Raw genomic sequence first — 22,833 nt, forward strand, 5'->3', positions numbered from 1 at the left:
TGGATGTACTGCAGCTGTCTTATAGCCCGTTTAGAGAGCCCAGTGAGCAGGCCGTTACAGTAGTCTAACCTGCTGGAGACAAACGCATGGATCAGTCTTTCTAAGTCTGGTTTAGACACTATTTCTCTGATTCTGGCAATGTTTTTCAGATGGTAAAAAGCTTTAATGTGGCTGTTAAAGTTCAGGTCTGAGTCCAATATTACCCCGAGATTTCTAACTTGATAATTAGGTTTTAGAGAGAGAGTCTCAAGGTGACTGATAACACTTTCTCTTTGTTTCTGTGGGCCACAGACAATGATTTCAGTTTTGTCTGAGTTTAGCTGGAGAAAATTGTTTTGCATCCACACGCTGATCTGTTCGATGCAGTGACACAATGCATCTACAGGCCCGTGTTCTCCTGCCGTCAGTGACATGTAGATCTGAGTGTCATCTGTATAGTTGTGGTAGGACACATTATAGCTGCGTATTAGCTGGCCTAATGGAAGCATGTACAGATTGAATAATAGGGGTCCCAGGATTGACCCCTGGGGAACCCCACAGGTCATAGCCATTTGGTCTGAGACACAGTTACCAATTTCAACAAAATATTTCCTGTCCTCCAGATAGGACTTGAACCAGTTTAAAGCACGACCAGAGATTCCCACCCAGTCTTCTAACCTCTGTAATAAGGTTGCATGGTCAACTGTGTCAAAGGCAGCACTCAGGTCCAGCAGAACTAAGACTGAGACTTTACTTGCATCTGTGTTCAGGCGGATGTCATTTGTCACCTTGATCAGACAGTGGCGGCTCCTGACATTTTTTTTTAGGTAGTGCAATTTCCAGTCTGTGAAAGCTGCATCAGAGTGTGCTGTGCGAAGCTGAACCGATTGCACTGATGCAAACCTGTAATGTTCCCACACAGGAAATAAAATGTCCAATCGTCCAGAAACTCCTTGTCTTCCTTAAATAAACACAACGCAGAGTCGAGGGGTTATTTGGTCTGCCAAATAACCAAAGTGACTGCAATTTCCCCCGTTATGTCCATAAGTAGCCTACCATAAAAGTCCATAGGACTGAGGTATATTTGTCTAGGTAGCATAATTTATTGTAATAATTTTAAATAATTTGTTGTTATTTTTTGCATAATTTGCCAATCAGTTAATATTACACCTTAACCATTATTTATTTATTTTCCTCATATTGTTCCAGGATTCTATGAAATAAGTAAACACATAAGCTCTTAATGATAAGATTCATTCAATTTTCATTCTAAAGAATGTAATTAAAATGACAGCATATAAATCCAAGTCAAGTGTTTATTGAAGTTTTGGAAAATATGACTTAGAAAAGTATAACCAGTTGTCAAACATGGTTAAGTGCAGCTTACTTATGTGAGATTTCTCTCTTTTTTAAATATAATACTGCACCATTAACAATGAATGTGTCATTATACATTCTGCTATCATTGTCAACATTATATAAAAGATTTAAATCATTACAAGTCAATGATTGAGCACAAAAGGGTAAGTTATTTAGCTACATCAAATACTACCTGGAAAAATAGCAGGGTTGGTGGAGCCCTGGGTTTCATCTTTGCCTCGCAAGGCGAGCCCGAAAATCCTGCAAAATTCTTCCAAACTTCCTTCTCCGCATTAGTACGATGACTAAAGGGTACTTCTGTCAGAAACACTACCGTATTGTTGCACTCGACACTCGCCATCTTCTTCATAGAATGTTTTTTTTTTTTCTTTATTGAAAACCACAATGTTACAACAACAAGTAGAAAGTTCATGGTCCCGCGCAACAGACATATGACGAAAGCACGTTGTGCGTCGTTTGTGCGAGCACATAAACCCTCATAGAAAATGCATTGGGAGCAGGATTTTTGAAAAAAACCGAGGTCCCATTCATGTCAATGGGAGCTTCCTGGTGCAAATTCGACCCTGACAGAAATCGCACAAAATGGGCGTAGCAACCCCAGGCGCGACCTTAATCTGATTGGACAATGACATATACAACCAGTTTGCCTACAGTAGATCAGTCCCACTTTAGCAACTAGATTAAAAAAAAAAAAAAAAAACTCCGTGTTTGGTAGTGCGTCGCACAAATCGCCCCTATGGAGGAGCCGCCACTGTGATCAGAGCTGTGTCAGAGCTGTGGTGGGGCCTAAAGCCTGATTGGAAAGTATCAAAAGCATTGTTAGACAGGAGAAAGTCACTAAGCTGTTGATATACAACTTTTTCTAGGACTTTGCCTAAGGTGCTGTTTACACATACCCGGGTATTTTGAAAAACGAAGACCTTTCCCTTCGTTTGTGCCTTTCGTTTATACACAAACGGAGTTTTTTCCTCCGAAAACGATGCTAAAAAAAAACTCCGGCAAAAGTGGAGATTTTTTAAAAACTCCGTTTAGCGTTTGTGTGTAAACTGGTTGAAAGAGACAAAACGGAGTTTTCAGAATGGAATGCGGAGTTGTCGTCATAGTACAGAGCCCCGCCCCTATCCGCCATATTGGCAGGATGCTAGCGTGATAACGCCATTCATTGTTTATCTGGCAAGCATGGAGGTACTAGCAGCATTTCTGTTGTTGAGAGCTATACCAGAGAGTCTGTAAAAGGGCTGTGGCTATACTCGCTTGTGTGATTTTGAAAATTACAGAAAAGGATCCGGAAGTTCTTCCTGTCAGTGGTTCTCTATTAGGCTTCTGATTGGCTTGTGTGGAATTCTCATTGTTCTAACACTGCCACCGTCAGGCTTGGCGTAATTTAATAGCTCCTGATAGCGTGTTAATGCGGTCAATGTAGACGTGGTTTTTTTTTAAAACGGGGCTGTGTGCACCAAGTTTTTTTTAAAAACGAAGGTTAGAAAATATGCGTTTTTCAAAATACCCGGCTATGTGTAAACAGAATGGCAGGTTTGATATGGGCCGGTAGTTGTTCAGTGCTGTGGCATCAAGATTGCTCTTCTTTAGAAGGGGCTTAATGACAGCAGTTTTTAAGGCCTTTGGAAATGTTCCAGTCTGGAGTGAGATGTTGACTAGATGAGCGAGTTGTGGTAACAAACTGCTCAGCACAGACTTTAGGAATCTAGTGGGCAACTCATCAAGGCAGCACGTTGATGAACTCAGACTGCAGATGGTCTCTTCGACTGTTTTGTCAGTAACAGGTGTGAAAAGTGTCAGCTCTAGGTGTCTAGCTGGCTGGAGAGTAGTTATTTGTGTTGTGGAAATTATTGCATTTTTAATGCCTTGAACTTTGTCATTAAAGAATATTGCAAACTCATTACACTTGGATGTAGACATGAGTTCTAAAGGCAGTGAAACTGGAGGGTTTGTTAATCTGTTTACTGTAGCAAACAGGACACGAGAGTTGTTACTTCAATTTTTGATGATTTCAGAAAAATAACTCTCCCTTGTTCTACGCAAAGTCTGGTTGAACACACATAGCTTTTCTTTGTAAGTCTCATAATGAACCTGGAGCTTTGACTTGCGCCATTTCCGTTCGGCTCTCCGGCACTCCCTTTTCTGTGCCCTGACCGACTCTTCTTTCCTCCATGGCGCCCTTTGCCTACTTTTAACCATTCTAACTTTGACAGGAGCAATGGTATCCAAAACATTTAAGAGACTTGATGTGTAAGAGTTCAACAGATCATCAACATCAGAACACGGGGTGTTCTCAAACCTAATCATTTCCATAAACTGTGTCCCTGTTCTGTCATTTATGAGTCTTCCCCGAACAACTGCAGACCCAGCTGCTGGTTTTGGTATAACAGACAGGTCGAAGAAAACACAGAAATGATCAGATAAAGCAACATCGACGACATTCACGTTTGAAATAACAACACCCCTTGAAATGAGCACATCTAGAGTGTGCCCTTTGTTGTGGGTGGGCTCAGTCACATGCTGAGTTAGACCAAACATTTCAAGGACAGCAGTGAGCTCTTTAGCTTCCTTGTTATGCGCTACGTCCACATGCACATTCAAGTCCCCTGTTATGACTAAACAGTCAAAAGCAGTGCACACAATTGAAAGTAGTTCAGTAAAATCATCAATAAAACAATTCTGTGGTGGTTTATAAATGGTGATATAAAGTATGGAAGATTGTTTTATCTCCATTTTGAATGACACATACTCAAATGATGAAAAAACCCAAATGACAACTTGTGGGTGGGTATATTGTCCCTGAACATGGCACAAACACCCCCACCCCTCTGGTTTTCTCGTGTTTCAGACACAAAATTGAAGTGAGGTGGACTAGACTTAATCAGGACTGCATTTGCTGTGTTTTTGTCGAGCCATGTCTCAGTTAAAAACATAAAATCAAGATTGTGAGAGGAAATAAAACTATTTATCAGGAATGATTTGTTACTTAAAGATCTGACATTGAGCACTGCGTGTTTGAGATTAGTTATAGTGGAACTGGACGCTGTGTTCTTGCAAGGGATATGGATAAGATTTCTCTGATTGGACAGTCTGATTGTCTCTCTATTCACTCCATCCTTGGACCTCTGGGGCCCGTCGCACAAAAGTAGGATTTAGACATCCAGGATGAATTACTTAGCCAGGTTCAAGGAATCCAAAACATGGGCGCCCAGGCTTAGTTGGTTGCACAAAGGCCAAGCCAGGATGAGCAGACACGGATTCATTAAGCCAGGTGAAACCGATCCCAGATAAGTGCTGCACACTGCTTGCTTAAATAGACCCCACGATCGATCATAGATTCACTGATTCACCATGGCAACAAGGGCGGCGTATTTCTCCCCAGCGGAGCAAGAATTATTAATGGAAACCTATGAAGAGGTGAAGGAGAAAATAAAACAAAAAGGAAATACTGCCACAGTCAAAAAACAAAGGGAGCAAGCGTGGCAAACCATTGCTGACCGCCTGAATGCGTAAGTAGTGCACAAATACACACTCACCACTCCACTGAAACTTTCACAATTAGGCTACAATCCAAATAAAATGTTAATTAACATATCGTCACCTTCCTAAAATAATCGCCCAAGTCATTTTTTGGCATCAAAGGTGTGGTCCAAAAAATGCCTAAGTCATTTATTTAATCTTAGTTTTTATGAAAAACAATAAGTGTCACGCATCCGTTGATACATACTTACTGACTGAAATTATTATTTTATGCTATAATTTCACTTTTGGGGGGAGTTTTTTGTGTTTCCTGAAAAACCTGAAAAAATGACTTATGCGATTATTTTAGGAAGGTGACGATATTTGAAAAGATATTTCCTACTTTGATTATGAATAAGTTGAAATTGACTGCATGTGAGTGAAACTATCTAAATATAACTCCATGCTCCTCCACTGTTTCATTGTGTGTTTTTGTGTGTGTAGATTTAACATGACTGGGCCAAAACGGACATGGCAGCAAGTCAAAGTGAAATATAAGAACATCCTGCAGAATGGTAAGTCCCCTGACAAATACTGAACAAGTGTACTTTTTATTAAGAATGTGCCTGCCCACACATTGCCTGTACTGTGCATTAATTGGTTTAACATCTTATCATTTCAGATGGTCTGCAATGCTAACTATTTGATCAGTAATGTTGTGGCAAAGTGGCCCGGCTCGGTCCACGACTCCCGAGTGTTTCGGAACTTGGAGATCTATCGGCGCCTATCACAAGGTGAGCCACAGAACCTCTATTGACAACCACTTTTAACATAATGGCTGTGTTAAGAATGTCACTACTTATGAGGTTGTGATGGTAACATTTTGTATTCACAGGTGAATTCCTGGGTGTATTGCTGGGTGACAGAGGGTATGCCTGCCAGCCTTTTCTGCTCACTCCATTTGCAACTGGCATACAACCATGCCCATGTCAGAACAAGGGCCCGGATAGAAATGACATTTGGCCTACTGAAGGCACGTTTTCAGTGTCTGAACCACCTGAGAGTCAGCCCAGACAGGGCATGTGATATCATTGTGGCCTGTGCTGTCCTCCAGAATGTGGCCTGCCTGAGAAAGGAGAGGGCCCCCAGAGTGCCAGCTCTCATAGACTGGGACAATCCTGCCATCTTCCCGGATGACGACTGTGGTCGGCTGGTCAGAGACCAATATGTGTTAAATTATTTTAATTAATATGCATGTTGATTTAAGTTGGGCCTGCAATGGCAGAGTCATTTTTGTTAGGTTTTTGGGCTGTATAGGCAAGGCAATTTTATTTGTATAGCCCATTTTTACAAACGCCTTTCTGTGTGGAGTTTGCATGTTCTCCCCGTGTATGCGTGGGTTCTCTCCGGGTACTCCGGCTTCCTCCCACTGTCCAAAAAATCATGCATGTTAGGTTGATTGGCATCTCTAAATTGTCCTTAGGAGTGAGTGTGAGCGTGCATGGTTGTTTGTCTCGTTTGTCTCTATGTGGCCCTGCGATGGACTGGCGGCCTGTCCAGGGTGTACCCCGCCTCTCGCCCATTGACTGCTGGGATAGGCTCCAGCCCGCCCGCGACCCGATCGACGGATTCAGCGTATAGATAATGGATGGATGGATGGATTTTTACAAACAGTTTGTCTCAAACTGCATGCTTTGATTCTGTGCTTTTTGTCTTGTAGAGCACTGTGTGACTTCAGTTTTGAAAGGAGCTGATGGTTTACTTGCTTTGATTCATCCTTGTTCAATAAAGGAACATCATGGTACACTCTAATGTGTATTTATATTTATATGGTGATATACTTTATGTGTAGTCTGTGGGAAACTAAATTATCTAGTGGCTCATCTAAAATCATCAGTTATCTAAAATGATTGTAATTAATGATCACAAATGTTTCAATAATGATAGTGGGTATAGTTAAATGTTTTAACAATATGTTCTAGGCAGTGGAATAAATATTGGTTTCCATTTGTGGCGACCGCTGACTGAGATAAGGAATGAGATTAAATAGATCCTGGAACTTAGCCTGGTCTGGAGCAGGCTAGCTTCACAGAATAAATCTCCATGGTAACTTACGTCTGAACATATCCCACTTCCTACTATCCCACTTTTGTGCAACTGGATCACGGATAAGTTGATCCAGGATAGCCAACATATCCCGGCTTAATCCCTTATCCTACTTTTGTGCAACGGGCCCCTGGTTGAGATGGTGTTTACCAACACAGAGGCCCTTAGCATCCTAGACAACAGCATTGACGCTGTTGGAAATGACAGCTGTGGGCACCGGTGGTGGGGACCAAGCTGGGGGGGGGCTTTGGTCGATGGAGTAGGCTGAGGAGGGAGAGGGGCTCGATGCTTCTTTGAGGATAGAATTCTTGATCTTGCCATGTTTGGCGTGAGAGGAACCATTTTAATCCCCGATTTCACCAAGCTTTCAAGGTGATCAGGAAATCTCCTGGGTGACGGTGGAGAAGAGAACGATGGTGAAACATCTCTGGAGGGTGTAGATGCAGCAGGTGGGTCCCAGGCCTGTGGTGAGGGCCGTGGTGAGGGTGATGGTGGAGCTGCTGAATCCTGTGTTCGGGATGCTGGAGGTGCTGCTGTGGCTGCTGTGGCTGAATCCTTTGCTGGGTCCTTGGGTGGCGAGGCAGGAGCTGTTCTCTGGCTCGTCTTCTCTCTCGGCGGCAGCACAGGACCCGGTCCTGGTCCTGGTCCTGGCCCTGGCCCCTTCTGATGCCTCAGAGCGTGGAGAAGATTTTCCGTCAGTCGTCTCACTCCACCTCTGTTCAGGTGTGGGCCTTTTCTTTGAAACAGATCCTCTCTTTGCCAGAAAAGATTAAAGTTCTCAATGAAATGCAGTCCTCTGGACTCACAGACTTTGGACAGCCATGTGTTCAACTGAAGCAGCCGGCTGAATTTGTTGATCCTCCTGTCGATGTTTGGGAGAGGTCCACTATGAATGTTGGTATCGTCACTTTATCAAGACTCTCAAACAGTTTTCAGACTGATTCTCTCTGATGTCCACTGCACCCACGTGCACAATCAGCTGTTTCACCTCTTGATGTTTTGCCAGTACCTCAGTTAGTAATTTTGTGATGTCAGAGACAGTGGCACTTGGTTAGCTGCATGTGACCATTCTGTTTATGTTTATATTAGATATGGCTCCGTCTCCAAGCACAAGAGTATCTTTGACCTTGACACTCGGCACATATATCTCTGTCCATCTGCTGCTTTGCACCGTCTCTCTGTCTGTTACACTCAGTCACATTTGGCTCTGACAGTGGTAAAAATCTGTTTGTTAACTTTATTCCGGGTGATGTTACATATCCTCTGTTGATACCAACAGTTTGACGATTCTTCGGCTTAGCACCAAGTCCATTATAAGTGTCTTTACAGAGTCTTGGAAAAGACACAGTATCATTTAGCTTTAAGTTGGAGGTAGCAGTTTTTTCACCCTTTCCTTTGGAAGTAAATGTGGACTTCTTACCACTGAATTCCATTGGGAGCGTTTCATGAAGTCCCATTTCAGTTTCTAAGGCAAAAATCCTTACTTGTAGCGCCCAAATTTCTTGTTGATATATCCGACAGCTTTCACAGGGCATGTTGAAAGGATTGTAGTCGCTGGCTCGTCAGATAAGTTGTAAAAAGAATAAAAATGATTTTTAAAAAGTCTTGGTTCACTTAAAAGAAAAAGAATAAAATTATATCCAAGACTTGTGGAAAGAAGTAAAATGATTTAAAAGCAAATAAAGCGATAAGCAGCAGGAGGAAGCAGAGACACGTCTGCACTCTTCAGAAGCAGGAAGGAAGATGAGAATTACTGTAAAAATAGATGTAGTTAAGTAATGTAATGAGAAGTACAAGTAAAAAGTAAACAAGGCAAATGCAGTTTGAATGACATTTTTTATATTTTGGTAAACTTTGAAGGTCAAATACACTTAAAATCTACACACAACCAAGTGCAGGCAAAATTTAGACCAGGTTTAGAAAATACAAACTTTGTGAACCTTTAAAATTTCTTCTTCAAGTAAGGTCAGAGCTGAAAATGAGGCGTACATTACACCATTAAGAAAAAAATTAAACAAAAGAGGCTGCTACTGTTATTGCCATCATTATAAACAAAATTTAAAGAAAAAAAATAGGAGAAAACTGAAGCTTATCTGGCATCTGAAGAGGGAGTCCAGTTTGAAACCCTTTTTGTAAACCTTTCTAAAAAATAAATAAAATAACGCAGTACAGAAAATGCAGCCAACATCACCAAGAAAAAAAGCTGTTACGATTACTGTACTTCACAAGCTATAGGAGGTGCACACACAACCGGTCATTATACAAAAGAAAAAAAGAATTGGGAGGGAACTGCAGCTTATCTGGCATTGAAGAGGAAGACCTTTTTTGTAAAACTACCTTAAAACCTAAAAAAGGGGAGTTTCTGTAAGATAGAATTTCCACGTCTTTGGGCAGGCATAACATGCATGGGGTCAAAACACTGTTACGTTTTCTCTTTCTCTCTCTCTCTTTTTTTTTTGCAACGAGTAACTAAACCAAACAATGAAAATGTATTGGAGTAAAAGTATGCAATTAAGTTCGGAAATATAGTGAAGTAAAAGTGAAAGTTGTCAAAAAATTTTAAACTCGAGGAAAGTACAAAGTATTCCAAAATATACTCAAGTACAGTAGTGACGTATTTTTACTTCGTTACTATACAACACTGGTACCTCATGTTGACCTTGTGTTTTGTGGTCATTTCCACTCTCAGCTTTCATTTTATATGAAACATATCTGGCCTTTAAAACACAGCAAACATGCAAACTTGCTGTAAAAGAGCCGCAGCATTCTTCTGACTAGTTTCATTCATTTCCTACCCCCTTCACACAATCTTCCCATTTTTTTATTCAACCGGAAATGTTTTCGTCTCAAAAACAAGAATTACGCACTATGTAATCATACATACACTGAATACAAACTGAAATTCTCTAAAATTAGCTCAAAATCTTTCAGTATTCCGGCCTCCATCTCCCCCGAGTCGACCACAAGCAGTCAGTTGCTACATCTAGTGGACATTACACTGCATTACATCCAATTTGTTGTTTACAAGCACAGATTAAAAGGAAAGACAAATGTCCACTCTGAGGCTAAATATATCTACATCCATTTGCTTGTTGAAGAAACTAATTTATGCATTTCAAACTGATGCTGTTGAACTCTTTGCTCCCAACAAACACACGCAGCTTTGTGATCTAATAAAGCCATGTTGAAGGTACAACTTTGAAAAAAATACTTCTGTCTTTTGTCAGGACCATTTCTGTCAAATGTCCTGTGTAGTAAGGCCAAATTCAGAGAGCAGTTCCTTGTCACTTTGATTGAACGTTGTGCTTTTGTTCTCCCATCCCTGCCGAACCATAGCCAGCTGTGAAGTCAGGCCATCCAGAGTCTCCTGCAGAAAACATCAGTAGAATTAAAACGCAAGCTGAGGTTTTCCCTTTAAATCACCCCGTTGACTAATCTGATATCACTCCCCACATAAAGACCTTTACCTCCGATCAATGTCAGGAGTGAAATGATGTTGATTAGATTCTGTTTCATGGGCAAAAGAGATGATAATTACACATTAAAAACCTATTTCTACAGTCACAGTCTGAGCCCTCGAACACGGTTCCTGACTTGACCACTTAGCTTTGAAGATGTGATCCCTGAAAATTTGCTTGTCTGTGCTCTGCCGCTCAAGCTGTACCTCTAAATCTGTTGTTAACAAGCACTGTTATCCTCCTCCTTTACTGTTATCTCTATGTCTTAAAGCTGTCTGTATTATAGTCTTGAAGCTGAATAGAGAGGTATTGGAGTCATCTTGATTAAAAAAAAATAATATTGCCTTTCTGATATTCCTGCTGTGTCCTGATCAGGGGTCCAGATTGGTCCATTTTATCTGAAAGTGGTCTCACTCTTCCCGTGATCATCAAGGGAAGAAATTATTTAACCCTCTTTCACCTTTTTCTCCATCTTGTTCCTACTCTGCATCCTATACGTCTCCTGTTCAACTCACCTTGATGTACAAGGGTCTTAGTCCAGACATTGCTTGGTCTTTGAAAAGCTCAGTTAGCTGCTCCAGCAGGTCAACAGCTTACCTGTTGCCATGGTTATTATGCGTCAAAATAGATTGAAGAAACTTAGTTACCAGCGGAAGTCCTTCCTGAAGCACGGCATCCAAACCAGCAAAAAAAAGGTCTCAGAAATTTGTGTTTTCACAGAAAGCTTAGTGAGACAGACACAGAATGCCCTGAGATCCTGCAACAGGCTGCCTGCCTTTGGGGCGGCCCATCTTCGATTGTAATGGTGTTGTGTATAATCTTGTTAACCTTCGATCCTGGCCTCTGGAATCATAAATCTTAAATATAAAGAAATTAGACTCTTTATCGGTCTTGACAATGTTGCACTTCCTATCCAGTAGGCTTGACCTCTGTGTGAGTGGTGGAGCAGCAGCAGGAAAACAGATGATCTACTTTTCTTCCTTTACTCTCTCAGCAACGTCCTTGCCTGCCTTTAGGAATAAAGTTAGCTTCGGGTTTATGATCAAGGACTCTTGGATGATTGGAAGAGTGGAGACAGAACCGAAAACCCAGTGATTTGTGTTAAACCTGCACTTCACTTGAGACACAGCCCCACATTTAAATTTAAGATGCCAGTTTACATTATTTTGTTTGACATGCATGCCTGAAAAAGAGCCAACCTGATGTGAAAGTACAGTTCATTGAGTAGTTTTAGTTTCTGTCTGAAAATGACATTAATAAGTTCAGATGAAATGTTCCAGCTGTGTAACTGGTGACTGAGTGCTCCTTATTCTAGATCAAGCTATCTGCCCAGAATCAGACAACTGAGCAGAGAAATCTAAAGCCACAAACCTGACAACTTCTCAGAGGAAAGAGTTGACTCAGGCTTTGTCTCAGCGAACTGCTCTATTAAATTCAAACATTTTCCTTTGTCTGCTAGTAATGTTAACCCCTGCACATCACATCTGTTCTACAGAGATTGAGTTCACACGATGATCGAACAGCTCACACAAGAAGAAGGACAATATTGCTCAAAGATGTTTGATCAAACAGACCAAAGAGGCCTGTTACAACTTTGTTAAAACCCTCTGTATTACTTTTGATTTAAACCAGCTTGTGTTGCGACTCACATGTAGGGCCCTCTTACAGTCTGTTTCCATGCTATCCAGTTAGTGTTGCTATGACAGCCTCTTTCTCCTGTTCCACTTGCACATGCTCCCGTTTCTCTTTACTCAGCTCCTCCTGACACAATACTGGGCAAAAACATACAGGCAGGCCATCACTTATAATAGACTTTTTTATGTTTTTATTCAACGATAGACATTAAAATTAGATTTATTCATACCAAGTTCTCCCTTCAGCTGGCTGGTCTCCTTTTCCAGCCTCGCCACTTTTTTGGTCAGCTCTGTGTGCATGCTTTAGCACTGCCGACTGAGGTCTACAGTGACATTCGTGTAAGCGAGTGCGTCAGACTTTGTTGCTCACTTTGTAAAAGCAAATGCAGCAATCAGCTTTGGTGCCCTGCTAATTAGACTTTAAAGGACAAAGTCATTTTTTGATTCATGCTCTGCCTGTACAGACTGCCTCCTCTCTCCCACTGGAGCTTCTGCTCCATGTCCCTCACATGTCTCCCGAGGTTGGTTCTCTCGGACTGGATCTTTCTTATAGTTTCACACTGTAACGCTGCAGTGAACCATACAAACATAGACATGCATGAACAGGTCATTTGTTTTGTCCTCAGCAAAAGAGGAGAAAACCTTATCACACTGTGTATATTTCCTGTTATCAACATTTTAACAAGGCTAGTTATTTGTAAAACATCTTTATCATATAGTTATGCTTCAGCATCTGTGTCACTTCTCTTGCTGGTGTAGAAGATTGTTGTTGTCCAGCTTCTGCTTGTGTGGGAAGTTTGTGCCTCTATAGAAACCTCACCTATGTGATTCTGTAGAATAGCTAAGTCCAGAATGCTGCGTCTATACCTTTCCTCCAAGTCACTTTCACCTGCAACAACACAAAAATACATGTAGTAAAAGCGTGTTTTGAAACTCCAATAACAAAAACATGGAATCGTTTCATAATCGGTTACTTTTTTCTTCTGTTTTCCCAGTGGTCTTTTTTCTTTGGGACCATGTCTGCTTGCTGTGAGGCTGCTTGCTGAGTCCTTTGAGCACACTACATAGGGATGAGTCTGTTTCTGAGCACTGGCTACTGAGTGAGTTGCCATGGAATCAGCTGTCTAGCTTGATTGATAGTTGATTGACTTTACTAACAGCCAATAAGGTCTTGAATGGGGGCACCACTGAGCTTTTGCCTCTCAGGGTTTTGCTCATCCTGACGTTGGTCAAAGGGCCCGCACTTCGAGAGTTCAGGGCTGCATTCAACACCTCTTGAACGTTTTATGAATGCTGTGGAGGGTAAAAGGCGCGTAACCCGACTACATTCATCGTGAACTCGCAGGGAGAAGGCGTGGTGTTAAGTGGGGGAGGGGTATGTGTGTGTGTGTGTGTGTGTGTGTGTGGGGGGTGTTGAACGGAAGGGGACGTACAGGAAAGGGCCGCACATACACGTCACTGGGGAAGCAGAAAATACTGGGCAATGTTTAATTCCCATAATTATTTATTCACCCCGGTTCCCGTTTGCGGCCGTGAAGCTTTCGCAGTTTCAAGTGCAACTTCCTCTCAGTCATCGGTGAAAGGTGTCTGTTCTCAGAGCCACAACTCGCATAGGGGAGCTGACACACTGTCACAGAGCCGCTGAACTTCCCGTCAAGACACGACACAAGCGAAAAGAGCTGCTGACAAAAAAAAAAAAGGGGAACGACATCGGGGTTGTCAAGAGGAAAGGACACACTCGAGTCCACAAAGCGTCTGGGCAGAGAAAGGGTGCTATTGTCCTCCAGCTGAGGGCGAGCAGACACAGATCTGGTGCTCTGCTAATTAGCCTGCGTTGGTCCCTGCACTGAGAGGCGGTGAGCAGGGCAGCTAGCTGCAGGACAGAGCTGCTTGCGCAGGGTGTGAGTGCCTGTAGTGCTTGTTTTATCCGTAATCTGGACATTTATCCGCCTAACTGATGTTAATTCTACTGATGGGAGCCTTTAGCGGGTAGTCCCCATCCCTCCGTCTACCCCCCATCGGACCCTGGCTCGGATTCGCCACACGGGCGCTGTCCTTGCAGGGGGGTACGGGATCACCATCGACCGGTCGAGCTAACTTCTGGTGGCGGTTCGGTGTCCCTGACCCCTGCCCTGCCTCGCTTGCCTGCCTGCCCGACCCAAACAGAGCCAGAACATGGCAGGGAACCTGAAGAAAGGCGGGGGGATCATCGGAATGATGAAGGATGCCTTCCAGCCACACCATCACCACCTCCACTCCCATCACCAGCCCGGGGCCGTGGACAAAAAGACGGTGGAGAAATGCTGGAAACTGATGGACAAGGTTTGTCACCGTCAACGTTAACTAACTGTTAGCCACTGCCTTGGATGTCCAGGGCGACTGCTAGCTAACCACAGCTAACTAGCAGCGAGCTAGCTAATCTTCGCTGGCTGCAGGTCTGTTGCTAATGTTGGGTTAGCTAGTCAGCTGGGAGAAGACGTGGTTAGCTCACTTTAGCTAATTTTTCACCCTAAATTTGATTGTTTCGTTAATGTCACAACATTTATATACCAGTTGCTCTTAAAGCAGCGTAACGTTAACACTAGCACCCGGACATGGAGGATACATAAGTGTTTCTTTTTTAATAGATCTGTTTGGAAGTGTAGTTAAAACTCTCGGCTAATCATGATAGTTGTTGCTCCATGGAACATATAGTCTCGTTGTTTCTCAACGTTCAAATACAAGATTTATCAGAAACTTTAGCTCTGATTAAATACCCAGTGTGCCATACAAGGACTGTAAATTGTGAACTGTGACATTACTGTGTTGTAATTACAGTTAAGACCGTAAAGCCGCTCCTGTACTTAGTTTCTTTAAAGCTTACACAGTCAGTCGTCTGCCAACCTTTGAAAACAAATCATTAAGAATCAAACCAACGTGCTTGTGTAACTGGGCCGATTGTGCTCTTTCACAAGGGAGACTCATCTCACAGCTTTACTTCTCGGAAAAAAGTCAGAAGCAGTTTGACCTCCAGTTTCCTGTGAGATTCAGACAGCTTTTGTGTCTCTCCTCTTCCTATTCTAAAGCAGTCGTTTGAGTTGTGATGGCAAGAGACAATTCCCCCTTCAAAACCAAAAGAAAAAGAAACCACAATCCCCTTATTTCTTCCTCCATCAGTATGTGCTCATGGACACGTTTGAGGATGTACATGGTTGAGAACACAGCTACACTAACGTCTGTGTTTTTCAGTTTTTTTTGTTTGTTTTCGGTGTAAAGGAACTTCTTTTTTATCTTTGCATCTATACATCATGAAAGACTGCTGAGAAGATGACTGGACCAGTGACCACATAAACCAACGAGCACAGTTAGTTTAGCTTCTGCAGTTTGATTTAAAAAAGAAAAAAAAAGAAAAGCAAATTAACCTGGTTCATGCCCTCATTTATGCCTTTAAATAGTTTAAATTTGGAAATGTATTTTCTACTTCTGCGTGATTATGCTCTGGGAGGCACTTTCAACTGCATTTGTGTTTGAAAAGTACTTTACAAACAAAGCTGAGTTTATCTGACACATAGCAGCTTGGGGGAAGTACTGGCAAGATGAAAAAGGGCATCTTCCCTCTTGAAATGGCTGAAGGACCCAGTCTTTTTTCTTTTCTTTTTTTTTTTTCTTTTTTTCTTCATTCTCCCTCAGACTGTTTAAAATAGCAGCAGAATTATTGCTGTTTCCTGAAGCCCAACCACGACTCAGCCAGTTTGACCAATCTGGAGGTGTTGACCAACACCTCCGCAATTCTGATGCAGTTTCTCTGCGAACAGCCCCCTCGCAGCGGCTAAGTTAAATTTTTATCAAGATTATGGGACGTCTTCTTCATCGTTGGCCACACTACCTATTCTTATGGTAATCATTATAGCAAAGCTGGATCTATGTGCTAAAACCTGTTGAGTTTGAGAGGAATTTGTTAGCACAGGTCAGTGTGTCCTATCACTTAGGAAAAGTATGCACTGAAGCACAAAGGCTTTTTTTTTTTTTAAATGTATTTTGAATGCCTTTGCACCCTGATTGCATGTGGCCTCCCCGCAGCTGTGTGCAACACTTTATATCTTCCATTAGGAAACTTCCAAATTGAACTTTTAAGCGTAAAAAGTTGTTTTAAATTGTTTCATTTCAGTCTCTTCCTTCACATTGCGGTGTGCCTCGGACTTATTAGGCATTCATCAACCTAAATCAGAAGTTGTAGTCGGAACGGTATTCTGGCAATGCATATCTCTTTAAATTAGATAGGTATTTATCGTAGATTACGGATGTCGTTCAGGTCATGTCTCTCAAAGCCATTTCTTTGCCGTAGCTTTACGTTTGTGCTTACATGGAGATGTATGGTTATAAATAGCCTTTTTCACCTTATCTTAAACTCTGTTTTGTACCAGATGAGATGTCTGAAGATGCATTTTGGGGCATGTTTTGCCTTTTTTGTGTCGCTGATTACTTTTGTCCTATTTCAACAAGTTTAAATCGACAGTGTTGGCTGGTGAAGTGAAAACTTAGGAGAATGAAACAAATAGCTGTTACTTTGCTAGACGACGGGCAAAAAAAACAGGCCGAGGAAGCTCAAAAGTGCTTGTTTTCGGCAAACGTTATTCCAGCAAAGCCAGTTTTCTTTAAGCTGGTTAGATTTAAACAGCGTGCACCCTGATGTTGAAAATCTACGGCGTCTGTGCCAGGAGTAGAATCTTCAAATCAATCAATCAATCAAAAAAGAAAGGGTGGAATGCAGCGTTAGCTCGCAGGTAGTCGACCCGTCATTTCAAGACACACGCTTTGATATGAGCAGACGTATGAGAGCTCCCAGATGTTGTGGCTTCTTATGTGGGCATGCAGTAACGTGTTTGACTGAGTGTAAGCGTGGCAGGTGCTGATGCTAGTGGTGTCAACCTTTGCAATAGTCTTATCTGGTTTCAGACACAACCATTGTAGACCTCCTGCTTTTGTACACGTGCAGAAATGTTGAAGGAATTAAGACCCAGTGTTGGTACTATTTGTATATTACTTATCAGTTCAGTGGCAGATTATTAAAAATATGGAACATCCACAAAAAAAAAACATACCATTGATTCTACTAAAGTTGCATCCTAACTTTTTTGTAAACCAACAAACTCTCTTGCCATTCCATGAAAAGTCAGCAAGGCTGCGGTCTCAAGTTTAGCAAGCTGACCCTAAATTTCAATTACACTCCATCGTGTTGTCTCCTTTTTACAGTTCTTTTTTATTAGGTGGGGGGTAATGGCTGATAGGCTCTGAAAAGACGTTAAATCCAGCAGAAATAAAGCGTTGGAGTAGCAACTGTGATATTGTACTTTTAGCGTCCCAGCAGGCTGCAAAATCCCACTTTTTTTCCAAAAATCCATAGCTGTATGATAAGACTGAGCATCCCGTGTGTAATCCCTTCTGCCTTTCCCTTATCTCTTTGAAGTTCACCGCTCCTCTGGAGTGCATCGAGTGACTGCTGCGTAGAGTTTTCTCCTCACTTGTGTGATGCAACAGTCTCTACACCGAGGCATGTTAGCCATACACGCGTACAGGCGCCTTTGTATTTAAGCTTGACTAATTCAGGTAGATGAAAAAATTATACCGTAGGTTCATTGGAACTACTGGATTTGTTTTGAACTAATTTCAGAAGTTTATAATGTGGATATGTTGCTGCATATTGATGCAATATTTAATCAGTCGGCCACCTATTCCCACCATCAGAAAGAAGCTGACTTTTCAGACAGTGATGAAGGCGGCTCAATCTGAAAACATTTAGTTTTGAATTTAGTTCTTCTCAAAATATCCGATCAGTGATGACTTCTCTTTTGAAATGCCTTGGATGCATTGATGATGAGACAGTTGATCTGAGCCAAGTGGCCAAAGTATAAAGTAGAATTTCCCAACATGTAGATTTCTGACTGTGACACATGGCATGTATCTTGAATGTAAATGCGAATGAGAATCGGGATGATTATCATTAGCCAACTGTCATGCTACAGCTAATGATTACTCTAATGGTATATTTCTGTTTTTCCCCCAGTCGGTTAATCATTTGTTTTCTTAATGGGATGGCAGAGATGGCGGCACGTCTTCTGCTGCTAATCGCAGTCTGAATGCAGTTTGAAGTGTAAAGTGCTTCAAGTAGCTCTTAAAAACAAAAGAAACGATCGGTAGATGCAGTCTGTTTTATGGCTAAAATGAATGCTGATAAATTATATTATATTGTTTTCATATATTCATAAGAAAAGCAGTAATTAATTGTTATTAGAATGGCTCCTAAATAGTTTTTCTCAGTCAACTTGGTGTTGATTTTTTACTCATTGCTGCCTTTAGATTTGTGAAGAAGAAACGGTAAAGCATTAAAAAAGAAGCAATGGCATAAGTTGTTTGAAGAATGTTTATTCGTACATAAAAGTGAGTTGTTGTTGTTGTTCTTCTGTTGATGATGGTTGAAAAGCCCATTCCCTCTAAGAGTTTTGAAGTCTCATTTTCCCACGATGACAAACTGCTGACTCTAATAAATAAGAGGCATGGAAATTCAGAACGACATTCCTCTTGTGCTCTTCCTGCCGTATTTCTTTCTTACACTCTTAACGTGATTAGTAGACAATAATTTGGCCCGATCTACAAAGAATGAGCCACGTCCTGTTGCTGGCGTGCAATTGTTTGGTCACAACTGAATCTGACAGTCGGGCCTCTGTTAGGGCTGTCGCTCAAATGAGGAAATGACAGGCTGAATTTTTCAAAACACTCTTTAACAGAAGTGGACTTTTGCAGCTCTGCTGTCAAACAAGTAGATTGGACGTGAGTGTGTCCAGTGGTAGCAGGCGGCTGTCATGTCCGTACTGAGCTTCATGGCTGTTTTAGGCTTTAAGGAGGTGTTTTTTTTTTTTAGTAGTTTTTTTTTTTAAGGGGTCAACAAAGTGACACAGTCGCAGTGCAGCAGCACAGTGAGATGAGTGATGGCAGGTTGAATATTACTAAACATCAAATGTGTTTCACTCAAGCGTGAAGTTGATTCCAACCCAAGCGGCGGAGGTCCAGATTAATGATTTAGAAAGCCATCCACCAGCCAATCATCATCACTCTCCGCCCTTTACCGCTCCTTTGTGTGCGATTGCTTGGAAGTTCGAGCGCGTATTAACTTTTGCAGTTCAACAGTCTGTACTTCAGCTGTTCAAATGTTCATGGTAATCACATTCAGATGTTGAGTAAAGACATTTTTTTTCTGTGCAGGAACGGCAGAGGCTGTGCAGATTAAAAATGGGGAAGTGTAAACACGTCAACAGCCTCTCCAAACTGTTGCAACCTGTTAGATGTCATAGTTATAGAAAAGGGTGCAAGTGTTCGTCTCTGCAAGAAGATGATGAATATAGGAATTGAGTTCATTGGCCTCACAATGATAACGGAAAACTTTTGGCGGATCAGTGCAGGTGTGGCTCTGTCTTCCTCCACCCCTCTCTATGCGTTCCCTTTGTGTGTGGTGTAGTTGGATGGAAGAAGTGCAGCCGTTTTGCATTAATTAATGATGCCATGCAGTTAGGGATTGAATCTCTGCTACGCACTTTGTGTACTCCATTACATAATGTATCAACTGAAAGCCCCAGGCTTGACTGGGCTCTCCGGGATCTGTCTGTCTTTGTTGCCATGTTTCCTTCTTGACGTCTCTGAAAATATTACAGGTGAAGTGCTGAGCTACACCAGCTATTCCACGTTTTTCTTTGTGTCATATATGTATAGAAAAAGCCTTGCTGATAAACAGAATGAACATGACACGAGACAGTCCATTGATGGCCTTTTTTTCTTTATCCATTCTCTTCCCTGCTCATTTTCTACTCATCTTCTCTCTTCATACTCGTACCCTCTTGAACCCACTTCTTATCTTTCTGTCGTGTCCTCCCCCTCACATCCTCCCTTTCTGCAGGTGGTGCGGCTTTGCCAAAACCCCAAATTGGCTCTGAAGAACAGCCCCCCTTACATCCTGGACTTGTTGCCAGACACCTACCAGCACCTGCGCACCATTTTGTCTCGCTACGAGGGGAAAATGGAGACTCTGGGAGACAACGAGTACTTCCGGGTCTTCATGGAGAACCTAACCAAGAAGACCAAGCAGACCATCAGCTTGTTCAAGGAGGGCAAGGAACGCATGTATGAGGAGAATTCACAGCCCAGGTTAGTAAATGGAATGCCCTCAGGTCAATAACTGGATATTTCATCAGAGGTGAATGGTCTGAAAATGGCTGTAGTTGCTGTCTCAGTTCATCTCTCAAGCAACACTGCCGAGCCATTATGATCATTTTACTTTAATGAACCCTTCTGAAATAGTTGGATTTGTGCAAAGTCTTTGGCAACTCATTTTGAAGAATTATGACTGTGGAGGCACAGTGGGCTGTGGCACCCATTCCCAGCCTTCGGGGGTGGTTGTAGCTCAAGATGTTTCAAAACGAGAGGAGAGATGGAGTTGTGGTTTGAGCATGTGAGCAAATGTGGTCAGAATAGTGCTCATTCTACAGCTGCCTGTCACTTTGTTTCTGTGCTTCTCTATCTTTGCCATCTTCTTAACTGTGCCCTGTAGCTGCCACATGCGAGGTCTTTTCTTCAGTCTAAGTATTCCTTCTCCGTCTGCCTGGAAACACAAAGATTACCGTCTGTACTGACAATAAGCAGTCGTCCTGTTTTTAGGATTCTGATCCGATGTGGAGAGAGGTGAACAGAAGTCATTGGCTGAGAGCCGAAGTTCCAAATAAGAATCTGCTTTTGGGTTAATTCATATGTGTGTAGGTATGTTTTTCCTATAGGGCTTTTCTTCATTGTTATTTTCAGACTGAGGTGCAACACAACGATAAGCATTTAATGTGACGTGCTCCGCATCGAGCACTCTCTGGGTGTAAGGGGTGCTTCGTGTTCTGTTATACATGAGGAGTTACGTGTTATACATGCTGGTCAAGCACCAAAGATGAGAAATCAGGAAGATGACCTGAGAGGGAATCTCTGCATGAGCCGACTGCACCTTAGTTTGGAAAGCTCTAGAGCTTTGATGGAATGATTGAGGTAAACTCCAGTGGGGTGTAAATTTGCCCACAAAGTAGCCCTCTGAGGTTTGCTGCATTTCTAGAGATGGAGCATGTGCGCATGAGTGTATGCATGTGTGTTCTTTTGAACTAGCGTCATGCTGAGTCCTCTGCATAAAAACATTGAAATGCCCTCTGACTGGGGTAAAGGGCACAGTGGAGGTAACTTGTAACAAGTGTTGCTTCTTCTGAATTTATGCCAACTCATCCCCTTGCTTGAATCAGAGATATTTGATTTTCTTACACGTTCACATAACTCGCTCTGTTATAAAACTATTTCTTGTTTTGAAATAGTTTTATCCAGCCAGTCCGCAAAGACATCCATCATCATCTTATTTCTCAGTTCCTCAGTGAGCTGTCGTGACCGTAATCTTACTGACAAAAAACGAAAAGGTAAAAAACCCAAACCCACCTAGGCAACCAAAGAGAAGAGGAAGCTTTTGCTCCAGCCACTTCTTTATTTTTACCAGATCAATTTTGTTTTCTTTCGAGCCATTGCAACTTGTCAGTGTGAAAATTAATTTTCATCATCACTTCATTGCACGGAGAGACTGCACAGAAAGAAATTCCAGCTCGAAGCTGAGGAAACACACACACAGAGAAGCCAGGCACTACACACAAAGACTGCTATTGTCTGAGTGGAGAAGGCCGTGTCTGTGACACTAACCAATGGCTATCGGTCCACTTAAGAATGCCATAGAATCAACCAGTGATGTTGAGACGCTGGAGAGAGACTAGTAAGTGTTTAGGCTGCAGCTGAGCTTCGCACACGGCTGAGACTGACGAGTCTGTGAGGATAGAATTTTTCTCAGTCCTCGGCAGCACTTCAACTGTTTAAAAAAAGGATTATTCTGCAATCGCAGTCAGCATAGGGGCTTAAAAGTTGTTTCCTCTAATGACAAAAAGGGACCCATCGCGCCTTATTCGGTTTATTCAAATCAGAAAGAAGGATCTGTTTGTCATCAGAGCCCTAGATGCAGCGTGGGTGGACTTGCCATATTGTGGTGCCGTGCAAACTTCTCTGCAGCGTCTTCCCCAGAGATTTAGATCCTCTGTTTATCTAACCCACCACCCACCCCCACTTCACTCCCTTCTGAGCCACACAGAATGTTTAGCTTCAGAGATCAAGAGTTGAGGTGGTGTGGAATAAACCTGGGTTTGATGTCTGTTGAGCAACTCTGCTGAATTTTGTCTCGACTTTAGTGGCCGAGTTTTGTGGAGACGTGTGTATTTACAGTATGTTCATACACGACGGAGAGGAGAAAAGAAAGTGGTTCACTATTGTGCCGGAGTAGTAGAAAAAGAGGATAAAAGTGAGTCTACTGTCAGCAGGATTTAATTATTAACACCATATTTAGTCAGAGTCAGCCAAACACAGTCAGCACTTCCTCCTTGTTTGCGTCATGCACTTCCTCCTCTAACCTTACGCAGCACACCCCGACATTTCTGGTCTCGAGATGCGGAAGACACACGCAGAGATGAGTTGGTCTTTACTCAACTGTGTTACTCTCTGCCTGAACGTAGAGCAAGCTTTCTTTTGCCTGGTCTGAAGACCGAGTAAAAGGGTCTCATCATAACCAGGTTAATCTGTATACTTGATGTAACATTAAAATAAATGTTTGGCGAGTCAGTGCAACAGTTTTGTCTGCTGTTCGAACAGGCAAAAGGCAAACAAACAGAGTTGGATTTTAAACTGGGGCTTGTTTATTGACCTTTGACTTGGTCTTTGGTACCCGCTGATTT

The 22,833-nt window shown here is 42.2% G+C and overlaps 2 protein-coding genes across 3 annotated transcripts in view; one reads left to right on the forward strand and one right to left on the reverse strand.

Moving 5' to 3' along the window:
* Positions 1–8,840: 8,840 nt before the first annotated feature.
* drc12 (dynein regulatory complex subunit 12 homolog) lies at positions 8,841–13,590 on the reverse strand. The gene is given in 8 exon segments (XM_075474236.1): positions 8,841–10,291; positions 12,032–12,080; positions 12,082–12,154; positions 12,247–12,381; positions 12,483–12,584; positions 12,837–12,905; positions 12,991–13,112; positions 13,529–13,590. Coding segments are annotated over 8 exon segments (741 nt in total). The 3' UTR covers positions 8,841–10,162.
* The window catches only part of cbl (Cbl proto-oncogene, E3 ubiquitin protein ligase), a 35,759-nt gene continuing 26,367 nt past the window's right edge, over positions 13,442–22,833 (forward strand). For both annotated transcript variants that reach the window (XM_075473485.1, XM_075473486.1), the window contains exons 1-2: positions 13,442–14,338; positions 19,944–20,191. In XM_075473485.1, the coding sequence (XP_075329600.1) occupies positions 14,192–14,338; positions 19,944–20,191 (395 nt within the window). In that variant the 5' untranslated portion in view covers positions 13,442–14,191. The remainder of the gene's footprint in view (positions 14,339–19,943; positions 20,192–22,833) is intronic.

This window comes from Odontesthes bonariensis, chromosome 9, assembly GCF_027942865.1.
Source record: "Odontesthes bonariensis isolate fOdoBon6 chromosome 9, fOdoBon6.hap1, whole genome shotgun sequence".
Classification (NCBI taxonomy): domain Eukaryota; kingdom Metazoa; phylum Chordata; class Actinopteri; order Atheriniformes; family Atherinopsidae; genus Odontesthes; species Odontesthes bonariensis.